Source organism: Martes martes, assembly GCF_963455335.1.
Source record: "Martes martes genome assembly, chromosome: 10".
NCBI lineage: Eukaryota > Metazoa > Chordata > Mammalia > Carnivora > Mustelidae > Martes > Martes martes.
Window position 1 is genome coordinate 52934479 of NC_137898.1, and position 15649 is coordinate 52950127.

Genomic DNA, 15649 nt, shown 5'->3' on the forward strand with positions numbered 1-15649 from the left:
TGTTTGTTAATACACATCACCAACAAAGGATTTGCCTCCAGCCTATACAAAGAACATATATGAATCAATAAGGAGAAGAAAATGAGAGGAAAAGGTGCTGAACAAGCATTGTGCAAAAAAGGAAATGTGGATGACGATCCGAAGATGATCAACCTTGACAAACAAGGAAATACGAATTACTTATCATGTCACAGGCAGGCACATACACACATACTAAACCGTGTGGCAACTGTAAGGGTTGGTGAGAATGTGGAGCATGAGGAACTGTCGTACCTCACCAGTGGGAGGATGAAATTGGACAGTCGCTGTGAAAAGGAAGTCCGCGAGGCCTAGAAAAGTCCAACACGTGTGCACCTTACCTCTGTCAGGGATACATCCTAGAGGAATTATTGCATATGTGAACTAGGAGATTTGCACAAAAATGTTCTCTAGAGTATTATTCATAATTATTAAAAACAAATAAGCACCCAAATATCGTCAATACAAGAAAGCTAATTTGTCATCTACAATCAATGGAATATTATATAGCAATGAAAACACATGAACCACCGATCTACTGATCTCTCTTGTTAAATGTCACAATAAAAGTGGGCTGAAAAAAAAGAAGTCAAAGAAGAGCTATGAAAAGCAGAAACAGACAAAACCAAATACTGTATTGTCTTACAAATATGTCACAATATATATAAAATTCAGAATAGTGTTTTCCGCTCGGCAGGAGTGGACCTAGAGGGAAAGAGAGGAAGGAAGACATCCCAAGGGTCAGCAGAAGTACTGGTTCTGGTCTATTCTTCAGATGAACAGTGGGTTCATGCCTGTTCATTTAATTATTCCCTTATTAATCTGTACGTGTACATTATATATGCTGTGTTATATACATGCTATATTATAAAGATTATTTATTTCCTTTAGAAAGAGAGAGAGCACTGAATGGGAGGGGCAGAGGGAGAAAGAATCCAAAGCAGACTGTGTGCTGAGACCAGAGCCTGAAGCAGGGCTCAATCTCATGACCCTGAGACCAAGACCTGAGCTGAAACCAAGAGTCAGACCCTTAATGTACTACGCCACCCAGGTGCCCCCTACGTGCTATATTACAAAAACAGAAACTTGGCAAGCTCAGACCTTCATGCTCAGTCTCTATACAAAGTCACAATCAAAATAGCCTCAAATAATAATTTTGAAAATGGAATTTTAAAAACTACATGGTTGTTTTTAAAATTTTTTTCTCACAAGACTGTGAGGTTTTTTTTCTCACAAGAGTGAGAAGCCTGAAACTAATGTAACATTGTATGTCAACTATGCTTCAATAAAAAACAACTATATGGGGGCACCTGGGTGGCTCAGTGGGTTAAAGCCTCTGCCTTCGGCTCAGGTCATGATCTCAGGGTCCTGGGATCAAGCCCCTTATCAGGCTCTCTGCTCAGCAGGGAGCCTGCTTCCCTTCCTCTCTCTCTTCCTGCCTCTCTGCCTACTTGTGATCGCTGTCAAATAAATAAATAAATAAAATCTTTAAAAAAAAAACCAACTATATGGCAGATTATAAAATAATCTGTAATTCCATTTTCAAAACTTGCCCTCTCCTGCTGGTAACCCAAAGGCCTAGATCAATGTTCAGAATATTTGTTGTTCACCTGAGGAAAGAGCTGAGAATTTTGAAGCCTTTACCTGTATCAGTTTTCCTCCTCATAAATAATTTTACAGTCTCCTCAACTCAGTGGAAATCTAGGATTCTCCAACAACAGACACAGGCACTTTTACTCCTTGGGGAGTGCTAAAATGGCCACCATCCCAAGGCCTGGAGGTCTCTGCAGGCTGCCATTCTATACTCTCATCCCAAGGGAAACTGGTCTAGATATTTCCATCACTCAGTGTTGCTCTGCCCATAAAGTCTCTAGAAGTCCGTTCACAGCAGGATCCCTGTTGAGCTTTGTGATAATCATTCCAGTGATTTTGCGGAATTCATCTGTCAAAAAATATAAATGGATGTCCTCCCAGATTGTGTGACCAACCCCAGTCAAGGAGCATCCTTGTTGGCCAGCAGTATCTCAGCTCATTCCCCAGGGGACTCAGTAACTGCTCCAGTAAACGAGTTCCTTCTTGAGCCCCTCGTATCTTAGTATACGCAGTCTGCCCATTTTGCTGCCTCCTGATTTTGGCAACTGGGATTGGGAAACAGTCTTTGCTTTCCCCAGCACCCATTTTTGGATTTACAGATATCAACCTTTACAAGATTGACGAGATCTGCTCCTTCTCCAATCTCCCAAATCATCTTACTTTCATCAACTGCTGTTCCCTGCGCCTTTTCCAGCTCTTTCTTTCCTTTCCTCATCGTTATGATAAAGGCCAGCCAAACTCCATGCTACACTTTGCTTCTCTGAGTAGCAGGACACACCTGGCACCGGGATCTTGCGGCACGTGAAGAGAAGGCGTCTCTTGGAACAGCCAAAGTGCAGGTGAGTCCCCAGTTCACAAAGGCAGCCAAGCGTGAGAAAGTACTAGTGTGAGGATTTGGCCATTGGGCAGAGATTTTGTGTGTTCTCTGCCTGAACGGAAAGGGAGACTTTCCCTGACTGGACTCCAAACTCAAGCTGGATCATCATTTGAGCTGAGGAAGGATTGTGGTGCTTGGTGCCTTTGGATGCCAAGGCAGAGAATGAAAATTATCCTGGCCTCAGAAGGACTTGTATTCTAGGAGACATGTGAGCAGAATTGCCTGAGGCAATCTGAATGGGAGGAAAGAAAAAAGTGGCTTTAAAATATCAGAGGTACTGGGGCGCCCAAGCGGCTCAGATGGTTAAGGATCTGCCTTAGACTCAGGTCATGATCTCAGGGTCCTGGGGTCAAGCCCCAAGTGGGGCTCCCTGCTCAGCAGGGAGTCTGTTTCTCCCTCCCCCTCTGCTGCTCCCCTGCTTGTGCTCTCTCTCTCTCTCAAATAAATAAAATTAAAAAAGTAAAATATCAGTTATCTAAGAGAGTCCCTCTTTCTTCTCTATAAGGAGTGTCAACACACATGTGCAGGACAGTGAGAAGGATGGAAATGGAGTAACAACATCACCACTGCGATCTCATTTAAAATGTAAACATGGGTATGTGGTGTCACTTCATAGCACTTCTGCCCTCTCTCCTGAGCTCTAGATTGGATGTGACCTTCCATAGATGAGCTTTGTCGGTATCTGCAGATCTTTTCAGACTGAACTCCTTACCGTTTTGATTCTTTGCTTAAAAATGTGGTGCCAACTCTCTGCAACCATTCTCACTTCTGGGATTAAAGAGGAAGATCTGATCACGGCAAATGCAGCTGAGCTGACCTGGGAACATGCTCAAGGACTTAATGCTCTCAGAGAGTCTGGCAACAGTCTCATAGCTGCAGATTACAGTTAATAGGATGCCAGGATCCATTTAGCACAAATAACCTAAGAAAGCTCTACAGAAAATGTGGTAAGGAGGGCAGATAATATCTCCTGCCAATTAAGGAAGAGCTAAGAATTAGAAAGCAGAAAAGAGAGAATGTTATGCTTCATGCTGTTTTCATGAATAATTCTGGGAACTTCTAAAATGAATATTGTTAAAGACCTGTTTCTGGGAAGGTACAAGAAGGTTCTGAAACAACAGCTATCCAGACACTGATGTGAATTTTATACTTCGTCCCCACAATAAAATAAGGTGTAAATAATCTGTTTGCATGTGGACTGAGAAGCCGCCCCCAGAATGGAGAAATGCTGGACTTACGTTGGTGACGTACTCGATATCCTTCCAAAGGATGCACTCCCTGGGGAAATCGGCCAAGTCTAAGAAGTGCTCCACCACCACTTGGCCGATTAGGTCATGGCGAGAGAACCTGTCAAAGTCATACACAGAGAAGTGAAGCTTCCGGGCCGCAAGGTCATTGTAGGGAACTGGAAACAAAAACACTTCATCAAACACCGGGTTCAGGGTCTTCCTGTGAACTTTGGTCTGGTGTTTGGTTTTCCGATCAGGAAGCAAATAGATCTTGACATAAGGATCTGATGTCCCGGAAAAGTCCTTGGCAGGCAAATTGACAGCTTTGTGAATCTTCACTATGAGCTGCTCTAAGTCACAGTCATATTTTAAAATGAAATTCAGTTTCCCACAGGCTTTGCTGTTACCCCTTGTCCCATCATCAGTATCCAGTGACCTCTGCTTATATAACTCTGGTTTAATTCGACCAATTCCAGTCAACTGTTCCTGTTTCTGAAGCTGCTGGATATTGAAGTCCGGGTTTGACAGGTTGAGTTGTCTTCGGATTGAATTATGCCTTGAGTGAAGAGCAAGAGAGAACAAAGTTACAACCTCATTAGCCTCAGCTCTTTCAGAAACTTGTGCCTGGGATGCAGGTAGCCTGTTATGTGCTGTTAAGAGCTTAGATGTGTGGGCTTTTTTTTTTTTTTTTTTTTGGCCTAAATTCAAAATGCTCATCAATGTGAGTAAGCTGCTCCCCAAGGCTTGAAGCTCAAAAGTGAGGCTTGATATCAGGAAATGAACCCACTAACACATGACCTTGGGAGCTTTAAAGGTTGAATGCACTTTTGAGAAGAATATGGTGTTAAAGAAGCTCATTCAGCCAGCAGAATGGAAAGGTTTGTACAAACCGCTTTAAAAATAAAATTGTCCACCTTCACGTATAATGTCATCCTGAAACTGAAACACTAAGCTACATGTTGTCTTAGGGAGAATGCATCCATCTCTAAATCACATAGAATTTCCTGTCACTGGCTTATAACTTTATTAGTAAGTAAGTTCTTGCTGGCTCAAATCAAAGCATTTCAGCGCAAGAGCACAGTTTTTGCTCTCGTGAGAATGTGTGTGACAGGCTGCGTCTGCCTGTGGCGGACTGCGCTGGCTCTGACAGGTACAAATGGCAGCTCCGTGACAGTGTTTCCGTCACACCACGTGGGGGATTAGTGATCAGGGGGAGGGGTTTTATTTCTTTCATAAACACAAAGAGTATAAAAATTAAAGGTAAGCTACCCTCAGTGTACACAGGGATTCAGAGAAGGTTGAATACTGATATTTGCAAATTAAATATTTGCTGACAGAATCTACTCTTCACCCTATAAGCTTATTGCTTTGGGTTAGTGGTTTCTCTGGAATTCTCTTTGAAACCTACCTTACCTGTGTGAGTCCTCATGAATTGAGAGAAGTAGTCATTACATGCAAGGATGTTTTTAATGTTATTTGTGTTTGTTTTCAGCCCAGAGTTCAGAGTCACTGTATTGTATTTTCTGCTCTCTCTCAATAACCCTAATTAAAGTAGCCTCTCTCCACCAGTAGGTGGAAGAGGACAGCCAGGCTGTCTCTGAGGGACTGACAAATTGTTGGAGAGGCAGAGTAAACATTTGAGTTTGTCTTCTTTTCCTTTATGAAACGAAGATGTAAAATGGCATTACTAGATCCCCAAACATGTTTGTGATATAGACACTGTTATGCTGAACACCCCTCTTCATCCTCAAATATGCTCCTGGCCACTCATCACCCACCTGGTACGACAGGAACCATCACAGAGCTGTCAGGTGCACCTGTCACAGCCAACACAGCCCACTGCAGGCAGAAACACCCAGGCACGTACATTCCCATATGTGCAAAAACCATGTGGTCTGAAAGTCTCTGTTGTCAGATTTTCATTTTTCACAAAGAAATCCACCATCTTAAGTCTTCTCAGCATCATATGATTTCTCGGGAGAGGGGGGAAAGCAGGGGATGCTGTAAAACACTTAAAACTGGCCCCCTGTGCTAGTACAGCTCAGCCATTCCCTGTCCAGACACTGACTCTTTACACTGCTGGAACAGAGCTCCAGTCTCACTCTACTGGGATATCTGGGCAGAAGGGACTGGCAGGGAGTGGTCAGTGTCCAACCTATGAAGAGGCCATAAGGGGCTGGGGCCCATTCTGGCCTCTGCTATCAGCTTTTCCCTCCAGGCTGGATTCAAACAAGGACCATGCTTGGGTCTGGTGTCAGTACCCGCCTACAACAGGCCGTTCCAGAACTATCTAGTGATGCTGTTTGAATACTCAAGTACTCTCTCAAGGCCTACAAGATGTATTTTCTTTGGGCCAATGTCTGACGGAACACCTGCCCTGTGTCAAGGCTAGACCCAGAGCCTGCCACTCGGCTACCACTTGTCTCCCAAGGTGGGTGCTGAGCAGATTCTCTGTGCATAACAACTCATCTCTGGGTTTTCTGAGTACTGGCTTTAGTCTTCTCACAGCAACATTTTGTCTTAACCCTATCTGTAGGACTAGGCCTGCCGAGTAAATTTAAATTTGTAAATTTAAAGTACACAAATCTGACTACTTAGCAATGGAACACATTCCATTTTACTTGTACATCTTCTAGACAAGAAATCTGAACAGAAATCAGTTCCATGTTCTCTGCTCCTCCTAACCACAGTGGATTGCCAGGGGACTGAGGGGTGGACTGGGGAGGGCATCACGAAGAAATCGTACTTCAAAGACCAAAATAAGATCCCAACGGCACAGGATGCTTTCATTCAAAATTCCAAGAGAGCCGAAGATTCTTCTTAAAAATCAAGCAAAGGTATGAACATTATTATCTACCCAAACGGTTTCCATCACTAGTTTCATTCCCAACACTTCCGCCTCCATTCAGAGTCACACTTACTAGTAGGAAAACAGTTGAATCCCACTCTAAGGCGGTGGCTTAAAGCAGACAGCAGACTGTAACAGGCCATGACAGTTCTTGCTCCCTGGGGCTCTCTTTCAATTTCCTTTCAGAAGAGAGTCAGGGATTACTGGAGTTGCGGGGTGGGCGAGCAGACTGGAGAAGCTCAGAGCAGTAAGGGAGCCAGGGTAATTCACCACCTCCCTGCGTAACCTCTGCCGCTCTCTGGACTGAGACATGAGCAAGGGCTGCCCCCGGGATGGGAAGACAAGGGGAGGAAATGGAAAATCAATATCCAATCGCTCTCATAGGCAGCTCACATGGAGGCGGGCGGGAAAAGCAAGTATGAAGCAAGAGACGGTAGGGAGAGGGTGGGGGGTTATGGACATTGGGGAGGGTATGTGCTATGGTGAGTGCTATGAAGTGTGTAAACCTGGCGATTCACAGACCTATACCCCTGGGGCTAATAATACATTATATGTTAATAAAAAAATTTTTAAAAAGTACGAAGCAAGAGAGAGGATAGATATGGACCAGAATGTTTTGATCTGGCTCCTGCCAACCCAGGCGAGATGGTTCTAAAATGGTCAATGGAGGTGGCCCTTGACTGTAGTAAACTAGAGGCCCCAGGGCAAGGGTTTGGAATTTTAATGTCACAGAGTATGACAAGGAGGGATCTGTGTGTGAAGCAGGAAGTCGTCTGAGTGGGTCTGGGGAATCCAGCATTTTGGTGTTCTCAGGACTTAATGTGCAAAATGAAAGGAAGGGGAAGGAATGGTTTCCAAAGACTGGGAGCGAAAAGGAAAGCCAAGAAACAGGGTCCTCTGGAAATAAGTCATGCTCTGACGCTGTCTTAGAGAAGCCAGGCACTGGGGTTGAGACCCTCAGCTTTACCCACCTCCCATCCCTGCTTAGTGCAGGTGGAAGACATTTTCCCATTGTGGAAGAGAGCTGAACATTTGGATGTGGCCGTCCCAGATCTGAGTTGGAAGACTGGTGGCTGAGCCTGGAGAAAGCCTAATTTCAAAGATGATTAAGAAAATCTGTAAAGCAGATTTCCCACAACAAACTCAAGAACACTTTAATGCCTAAAGGAATCTGAGCTTCGCTGGTTGCAGCCTCAGGTCAGCAGAGGCAGGAGCCCAGATGCAAAAAGCTTTTCCTCCTCTCCTTTCCTCAAATTTGAATTAACCAGTTCCAGGGTCACACTTCGAGTCCCCAAACAAAGTCTTGGTCCCTGAACCATGAGCCCAAAGCCCACTACCTCCACTGGATTTTAAGAAAGAGGACAATACCACAACTCACCAAATAGGAATGTGCAAAGCAAGGGATCAGGTAGGGTGGAAGGCCCAGAGGGGCAAAGCCTACTGCCTGCAAGGAGCTGGCTAGCCAGGGGCGTGATAAAACAGTCAAACACCAACTACATAGCAGGTCAGAAGAGGATAAGAACTGACCAAATATTAAGGAGCCACACAAACAGAGACAGAGGCCCCTGGCTGGGGTAACAGTCATGAAGGAAATGGTATTCTCACCAAGCCTGGCTACTTAACTTGGCCTCATATTATCAGCCTCCGAACTGATGCTATAGACCTCATACGAAATTAAGTAAAGTTTCCACATTAGCTCCCAGCTCTCCAGCAGGATAGGATCTTCAACTCTTCTGCCCCCACAGCTTTCTCCTCACATACGCCTACATCTTCCATCCAGGGTGTGTGTGAGAGCCAACGCTCATCATTCCCACCATCTCTTCCACCTCTGGGTCTCCCATGCAGCTACAGGCAAGTGCGGGCTCTTCTATCCACCATCACCTCAGTGACCCCATCTCAGAGACGAAACCTGGCCTATCCCTTCCCTGGTTCTGGGGCACCAGTGACGACAGAGCTTCGGGGTTCAAGGAGAGGAAAGATAGAAGCAAACTGTGATTTCAGAACTGCATGGCTTTCTTCATGAGGTTGAAGTCAAGACAGAAGTTTGGAAACAATGGGGATAGGATTGTTTCCCTTCTTGGAAACCTCCCAAGAGATAGAGAGGAGAGAGTTGGGCTGTCCTGAGCCAAAGGCAGACATGGGAAAGGAAGTCTCGGACAAGGCAGATGCAGTGAACTGACTACAGGGCAGAAGGAAATGGGGTTCTTTCTTAGCACAGGATTCAGAAGTTTCTGGAATGAATGACATAAGCAAGATTTAAGCATCACACCTTGGCCAGTGGAGGTGTGTGGTCAAGTATAGTCGGAAACTCTGAAGCATGACCTGCTTCCACCTACACCTCCTACTCAAGTTCAACAAGTTTGAACTCTTGGTGTCACTTCTAATATTTTATTCCCTATTTCTTTTTTTTTTTAAGATTTTATTCATTTATTTGACAGAGAGAGATCACAAGTAGGCAGAGAGGCAGGCAGAGAGAGTGAGAGGGAAGCAGGCTCCCTGCCGGGCAGATAGCCCGATGCGGGACTCGATCCCAGGACCCTGAGATCATGACCCGAGCCGAAGGCAGTGGCTTAACCCACTGAGCCACCCAGGTGCCCCTGTTCCCTATTTCTAAGAGCCTATGTCCACCAACACCTTCTCAAAAGTAGCTCACAACTCATGCCTGTTTCCTCTCCAATTGCTCCCAGCAAGTTCAGGCCTCAACATTACAGGCCTGAATCAGCCCCTATAGCCAGCCTTCATCCTGTCCCAAGTATTTTAGACGCTCCTGCCCGATTAATCTATGAGAACAATTTGAGCACTTCATGTTTTTGTCTATTTCCCCAACTAAGCTGTGGACCTTTCGAGGTCAGGGCTGTATTTTTTTTATCTCTTTATTACCAGTACACGATAGAAGACTTTGCACGTAGCAGGTGCTTAATACAACTGTCTAGAGTAAATACATAAATGCCAAGGACATAACAGTTTCCAATAATTAAATCCCAGTAGAGAAAATGCACATTTACATCGAGTTTCAGAATCTCATAGGAGCTGAGAGAGAGCTAAGCAGCTTCCATTTTTGAAGCCATCAGTTTATTAAAGCCTGAAGAAATACCTAAGAGGTAATTCAAAAAAATGTTGTGTTTAAATGCTTTCATCTAACCAATGTTTTCAACACACACACACACCATACACAGACACAAACATAGCTTAATAGAACTGTGCTACTTCTAGAGTAATTACATTATTTAATCCCAGCATACCACTTACTGAAGTTGTGGCCTGCAATGGGACCCAAATCTAAAATGCAATGATTGTCATCTTCTTTCAACTCTGTCAGACTATTTCTGTGACTCTAGGGTTTGCTTAGTTCAGAGATAAGGCCAAAAGTCTACGTGTAAGGCTCTGAATGAAGGTAAAGACCTGGAACAAGAGGCCTTCCACCAACCTCATTCCATATAGGCCCTTCCTCAGTTTACACTTCTGGCTTTATGCCATTCTCGTCAGCAGAACACGAGACTAGTGGCTGGATACTGATGAAGGTATTCTGTCAGTCATTGATGCAAAAAGTCTGCTCTATGCCAGGGGCTGCACTAGGTGTTAGATATATAGGGAGAAACAAAGCAGATGCAGTTTCCAAGCTCACAGAACTCACAGATGAGAGAGGGGGTACAGGCAACAAGCAAACAAATAATCATTGAGTTAGAAGAGTTCAATCCAGGAGTACCTGGATGGTTCAGTTGTTAAGCATCTGCCTTTGGCTCAGGTTGTGATCCCGGGGTCCTGGGATTGAGCCCTGGGTTGGGCTCCCTACTCAGCGGGAAGCCTGTTTCTCTCTCTCCCTCTGTCCCTGCTTGTGTTCCCTCCCTTGCTGTCTCTCTCTCTGTCAAATAAATAAAATCTTAAAAGAAAAAAAAAAAAAAAACAGTTCAATCCTGCGAAGAAATGCAAGCAAGGCAGCTTGTGAGAGAATGAAGAGTGGGAAGGGGTGGGGGAAAGAGCACATCCTTCACACAGGGTGATCGGGGAGGTCTTTCTGAGGAGGCGATGCTTTAGGTGGGATAGTAAAGCTGCACAAGAGCTGGAGAGGAAAAGGAAAAGCATTCCAGGCAGAGGGAACTTCATGTGTGAAGGCCTCAAGGTGTGAAAAGGCAGGGGTACTGAAGGCACTGAGAGAGAGGCTAGTGCAGCTGGAACACGATGAGCTTTCCCAGGTGAAGCTTCCTAGTGAGACCGTGTCCTCCAGGGTAGTGCTGTGTGGCACTGAGGCAGAGAGCTGACAGAAGGAGACTGTGGCAATAACGTGCAGGCCCTAACAGGCCTGATAAAAAGATGACAGTTTGGTAATTGAAATTTTTATAAAACCTAAGTGTTACCTAGGTCCCATCTTGGGATATGAATCAAGAAATGCCTTAGACAGCCTGTCAAGGTCCCTTCCATTTTGAGGACCCAGGGATTTTTTAAGATTTGGAATAGAGATCTTTAAAAGGTTCTGGTATTGAAGCATTCTGGGAAAAAAAAATCCATATTCCCAGGATATTACACAGAACAGATTTCATCTAAATTGAAAAGAATGAACAGGAACTTCGAAGGGTTCTAATAATAACTGAGCCAACTAGAAAGAGAATGTTAACATGCTTGATCTTGAGAAAACAACAGAAAGTCATCCTGACCAGAAGCCCTCCGAGGAGATAAAAACAACGCCCATCTTTAGGGCCTTCCATAGACATTGGTGGGAAGCACACATATTCAAGCTCAAGAGGCCAGGAGAGGGTGAGCTTCCTAACGTTAATGCTGTGACAGAAGCTATGCCGATGGGTCACAGGGACAGCAGGGACACCCTTAATGGAGAGTCTAAGCCTCAGGTGCTCTGGGTCAAGGAGGTGTCCCGGGTCCCTTGGGACAAGTCACAATGGCTGCAGGAGGGAAGCGGTAAGAAAGAAAGAGACAGCACTGAGGAAGTAAGGAGCATCATGAGGGGGGAAAAAAGGGAGAAATAAGAACTAGCAGAAAACACTGCGGAGAGCCATCTCAGCACAGAGAACCCTCCCCCTGCCAAAATCAGTATAAAAAATGTTACTAAAAAAAGAATGTAAAAATGTTTTGGAACACGAAGGAAATTTCATTCATTTCTCTCCTTTCATCAGTAAAAAAGATTTTGTGTTTGATTATAACATAACACAATCCCTAAAGAATTAGAAGACCAATCACCACTCATTATGGTGAGACCATGAATCATATAGATATGAATCACATAGATATACATTTTCAGACATAACCCATAACACTGGGGCAGTAGCAATTTAGGTAAGAATGTTTTAAATGCATAATGATGCAAATTATCAGTATTAGGTCAAATGCAGCTAGAACGAGTTTAGTTTTTTTATGGTCGGATATTACTAAACTTGATTTGGTCATCAGAAAAGATAATTACAAGACTCCAAAATCTAAATGTAAAGTTCATTTTATAGGGATCATTCCTTTGTTTTCCTCTTTTTATCTTTTCCTCCTTCTACACAATTTCCATAAATCAGTGGTGAAGATAGCAGTTTTTATTTTTAAATGAAATCTATTTCTTGATTTATAGAGCACTTATACATATTTTCTAAAATAAGTATTGTGATAATAAGAGTGATATAACTGCTATCAAGTCGTTAGAATTATGGCAGAGACCTCAGATCCATAATCTAACAAGAGCACAGTACTATCACCTTGCTGTGATGGGACACGGATCAGAAAAATTAACACGCAGAAGAAAACCGAATAGGAGACACTTTTCATGGATGCCCCACCTGAAAGACTCTGGTTATTGAAATACTGAAGGAATTTTATTCCGAGTTTGCACCCCTGTGCGAACGCCATGACAGCATCAAACATAGCTCCAGCTATATTTAAGTCTACATCTAAAGAGAAATCCTAGTGATAAAGTCTGAGAAGTTCTTCTAAATCAAATGGCAAACAACCATCCATTTCCTCACAGAGGAATATTTTAGGTTTAGCTCTTTGATTCAGAATTGGAAATGATGCTAAAATAAGTTTGTGGAAAAATTAAATTATAAACTGTCAGATTCTATCCCACTTAATGTGAATGTGCAGAATCTCTAGGATAAACTCGATTAACATAAAAGAGGGTAAAATCTTATTTCTGTTTCTCAAGAACAAATAAAGATTTTTTTCGAGAGGCCCCCAAACCACACTCATACTTTCCGAACGATGGCACATGCTCTGCCTCTGGCTATCGCTTGAGCAAAGATTTTCATTTAGAAAAAGCTGCTTCCTGTATCTCTCTTCCTGAAATCTCCTGTTAAAAGTAGATCTTTATATCCAGTGATTCAGAATTGGCTGTTTAACCTCAAAACCATGTCTGTGCCACATCTGAGTCCTGGGAGAGCCAGTCACAGTGAGAATGATCAGGACAAAATCAAGTACTGGAATCAAAATGGCAGCTCAGGCTTCGGAGCGTGTACCAGGTGCAGCCCATGCGAAGCATATGATGTGCATGTTCCTGCTTCATTCTTAAAACCACCCAAATGCTGCTATTCTCACTATACCTCTCTCACAGAAGAGGCAATGGAAACATGGAGGTTAAGTACTATATCCAGTGTCACGCATGTAAGTAAAGCCAGTTCACTGACCCCAGAGCCCTTGTTTTTTACCACTGCCTTACATGATTTCTCTATTGCTTAAAGCACAGGGCATCTGGCCCACTGACAGAGAGTGACCCTAGGCCTGGGTACTCTAGGCCTTGCAAAGGCTGAAGATGGACAAAGACCTCCAGCCACTCTGCGGACCACAAAGATAGCCTGTGTGAGACAGCTAGGCTAGGTCAGAAGCACGGAGCACAAATTCAATAGCACTAGGAAGGCAGCAGGAAGAGTGGTTAAGAGCTCAGGCTCTGGTGTTGGTAGCATCAGGGTTCAAACCCTGAGTGCGTGCCAACATATGACTTTTTTACTTAACATCTTTGACTTAGGTTTCTTCTGTGAAATGAAAATGTTAACTTCTGCATCTCATGCAAAGTTGTGGACTATCGTAAAATAATGCACATGAAGTTCTTAAACTTGACATGCTAAGTCTTGGCAATGTAACTACTGTTATTATGGACTAAGTGGAGACTACTTAGAGAGCTCAGGAGAGGTAAGGAACCTCACTGGAGCAGAAGAAGCACCCGATTTCCCATATTTATGTCTCTGACAGTGAAAGGACGTGGGAAAGGTTGCAGGCTCTGGGGCTCATCAGTGCTACTCCTGGCAAGAGAGGAAAGCGAGGTGGTCCCTGCCTTGCATTCAGAAAGGAAAGGGGTATTACTGACCGGGCCGACGAGGTTGGCTCTGTGACTTGGCGCTGCACACGGACGCCATGGGCACAGTTCTCCTGGCCTCCGGTCTGGGTCGAGAGGGGAATGTCAGGGGAGGTGTGGCTGATCTTCATGGAGGCGTCCGGGCAGGGGGTGGGAGGGTCTAGGAAGCCCTCACTGTTCTCCTGCTCATTGGTTTCTGTGTCCGTGTAGTTAAGAGGTTCCCGATTGTTTTCTTTGCTACCAGAGAGCAGGCCTCGTTCTCGCCACGGAACCCAGCAGAGTTTCCAAGACACAAAGAGAGACACGCCAAAAAGTGCGAGGCCACAGGCAGTGACCACGAGGGTAAGCAGGCTCACCGAGATATCTGCAAAGAAGCAAAGATCAAAGGTCAGTGTGATTGTTCTTCCTGTGCAATTCATTGCACGGTGTGGGTAGAAAGACCCATTCATCCCTTCGCCCCTCACGAGCTGGCCGCAGGGTCACCTGATTCTGGCGCAGGGAGACTGAGACGCAGACACAGCACAGAGCAGGTAACGTGCAGGCAATATTTCAACAATGAACAGTCTGCTCTAGCAAGAGACAGAGTATATCCAGGGAGACCAGGAATGCCCCCCAAGTCAACTGAGAGCCTACACCATGGCAATACAAATCCCTGAGGTTCTGTGAGCAGGGAAGTTTCAGCGGTCATTTCAGAGAGCTGTAGAATTGAATTTGGGAACTGTTTAAGTAACAACTTTCTAAAACAAGAGAAACTAGACTGCTTTTTTCCTCTTTCTGATCTTGATTTTGAAGGGTCTAAGCAAAATGAAGCTCAAGCCCTCTGAAGCCTCAAGAACACCGTCCTAGCCAGGGGCCAGGGGCCAGGGGCCCGGGCCCTTGACCATGAGGGTTTGAGTTTCTCAGTAGCAGACCCTGAGACAAGTATTCAAGGGCAGGTGGTTTATTTAGAAGGTGAAGAAAACACAGGTAGGGGAGTAGGGAAGCGATCCAGGGAAGGCAGCCAGCAAAGGGGACTTCCGCAAGCCAGTTACCACAGATGGAGGTGACACCTCCTGGGTGAGAGTCACACCTCAGTCACCCCACACAAGGGGCAAGGACCAAGGCTCTTCGTAACGTCAACTCCCTTCAGTCACAAACTGGAGGACAGCTCTCAAGGGGCATTTCACACTGGCAGCACGAGCAGCAAAGTAATAAGCTTCAGCAGCCAAATAAAATCCCACATTCAAATAAACGCCGTGGTAGGCCTGTGGAGGTCAGCAGGCAGGCGCCGAAATGGTGCGGGTGAGTGGCTGCAGCAAGGCAACCCGGGCACTTGTTAGCTGGACCGTGCGGCCTCAGCTAGGGCCCTTGGCAGTGCGATGCCTGTGCCCCTACGTCTCAGAATAAAGTCTGGCCTCCTCCAGGCTTCCGCCCCATGCAACAGCCAGGCTGGGAAGGCTGAGGCATCAACGGGAACCCGCTGCTGGCACTGGGGTGGTTGGAAAGCCCTTTTATTCAAGGACACTCCCACCTGCCCTTCAGTGCTCTGTTACACTCAGGAGCTCCAAGGGTTCTCCCAGGTTTGGCATTTACCGTCCACCATCAGCATTTGCATTGCTTCAGCCCAAGTTTCCCGAATGTCCGCTATGTGCTGGGCACTGCACTAGGTTTTGGAGATACTACAAGGGGGAACGTGACAGCTGCATTCCACACCCTCTTCACAAACCCATATTTTTGCAAAGGGGAGAATTAGGAATAAGTTAATTTTCACAGTATCAGTTATCCACAGCATGCCAACAATCCGTGACGCGAGACAACTGGTATTC

The 15649-nt window shown here is 45.0% G+C and overlaps 1 protein-coding gene across 1 annotated transcript in view; it reads right to left on the minus strand.

Annotated features, from left to right (window-relative positions):
* LOC308350820 (synaptotagmin-9) overlaps window positions 1–14263 on the minus strand; it is a gene marked incomplete at both ends in the record, with an annotated part of 85830 nt that extends 71567 nt beyond the window's left edge. The window contains 2 exons of the mRNA XM_080816299.1: window positions 3727–4273; window positions 13857–14263. Coding sequence (XP_080672425.1) covers window positions 3727–4273; window positions 13857–14263 — 954 coding nt within the window. The remainder of the gene's footprint in view (window positions 1–3726; window positions 4274–13856) is intronic.
* Window positions 14264–15649: the final 1386 nt, after the last annotated feature.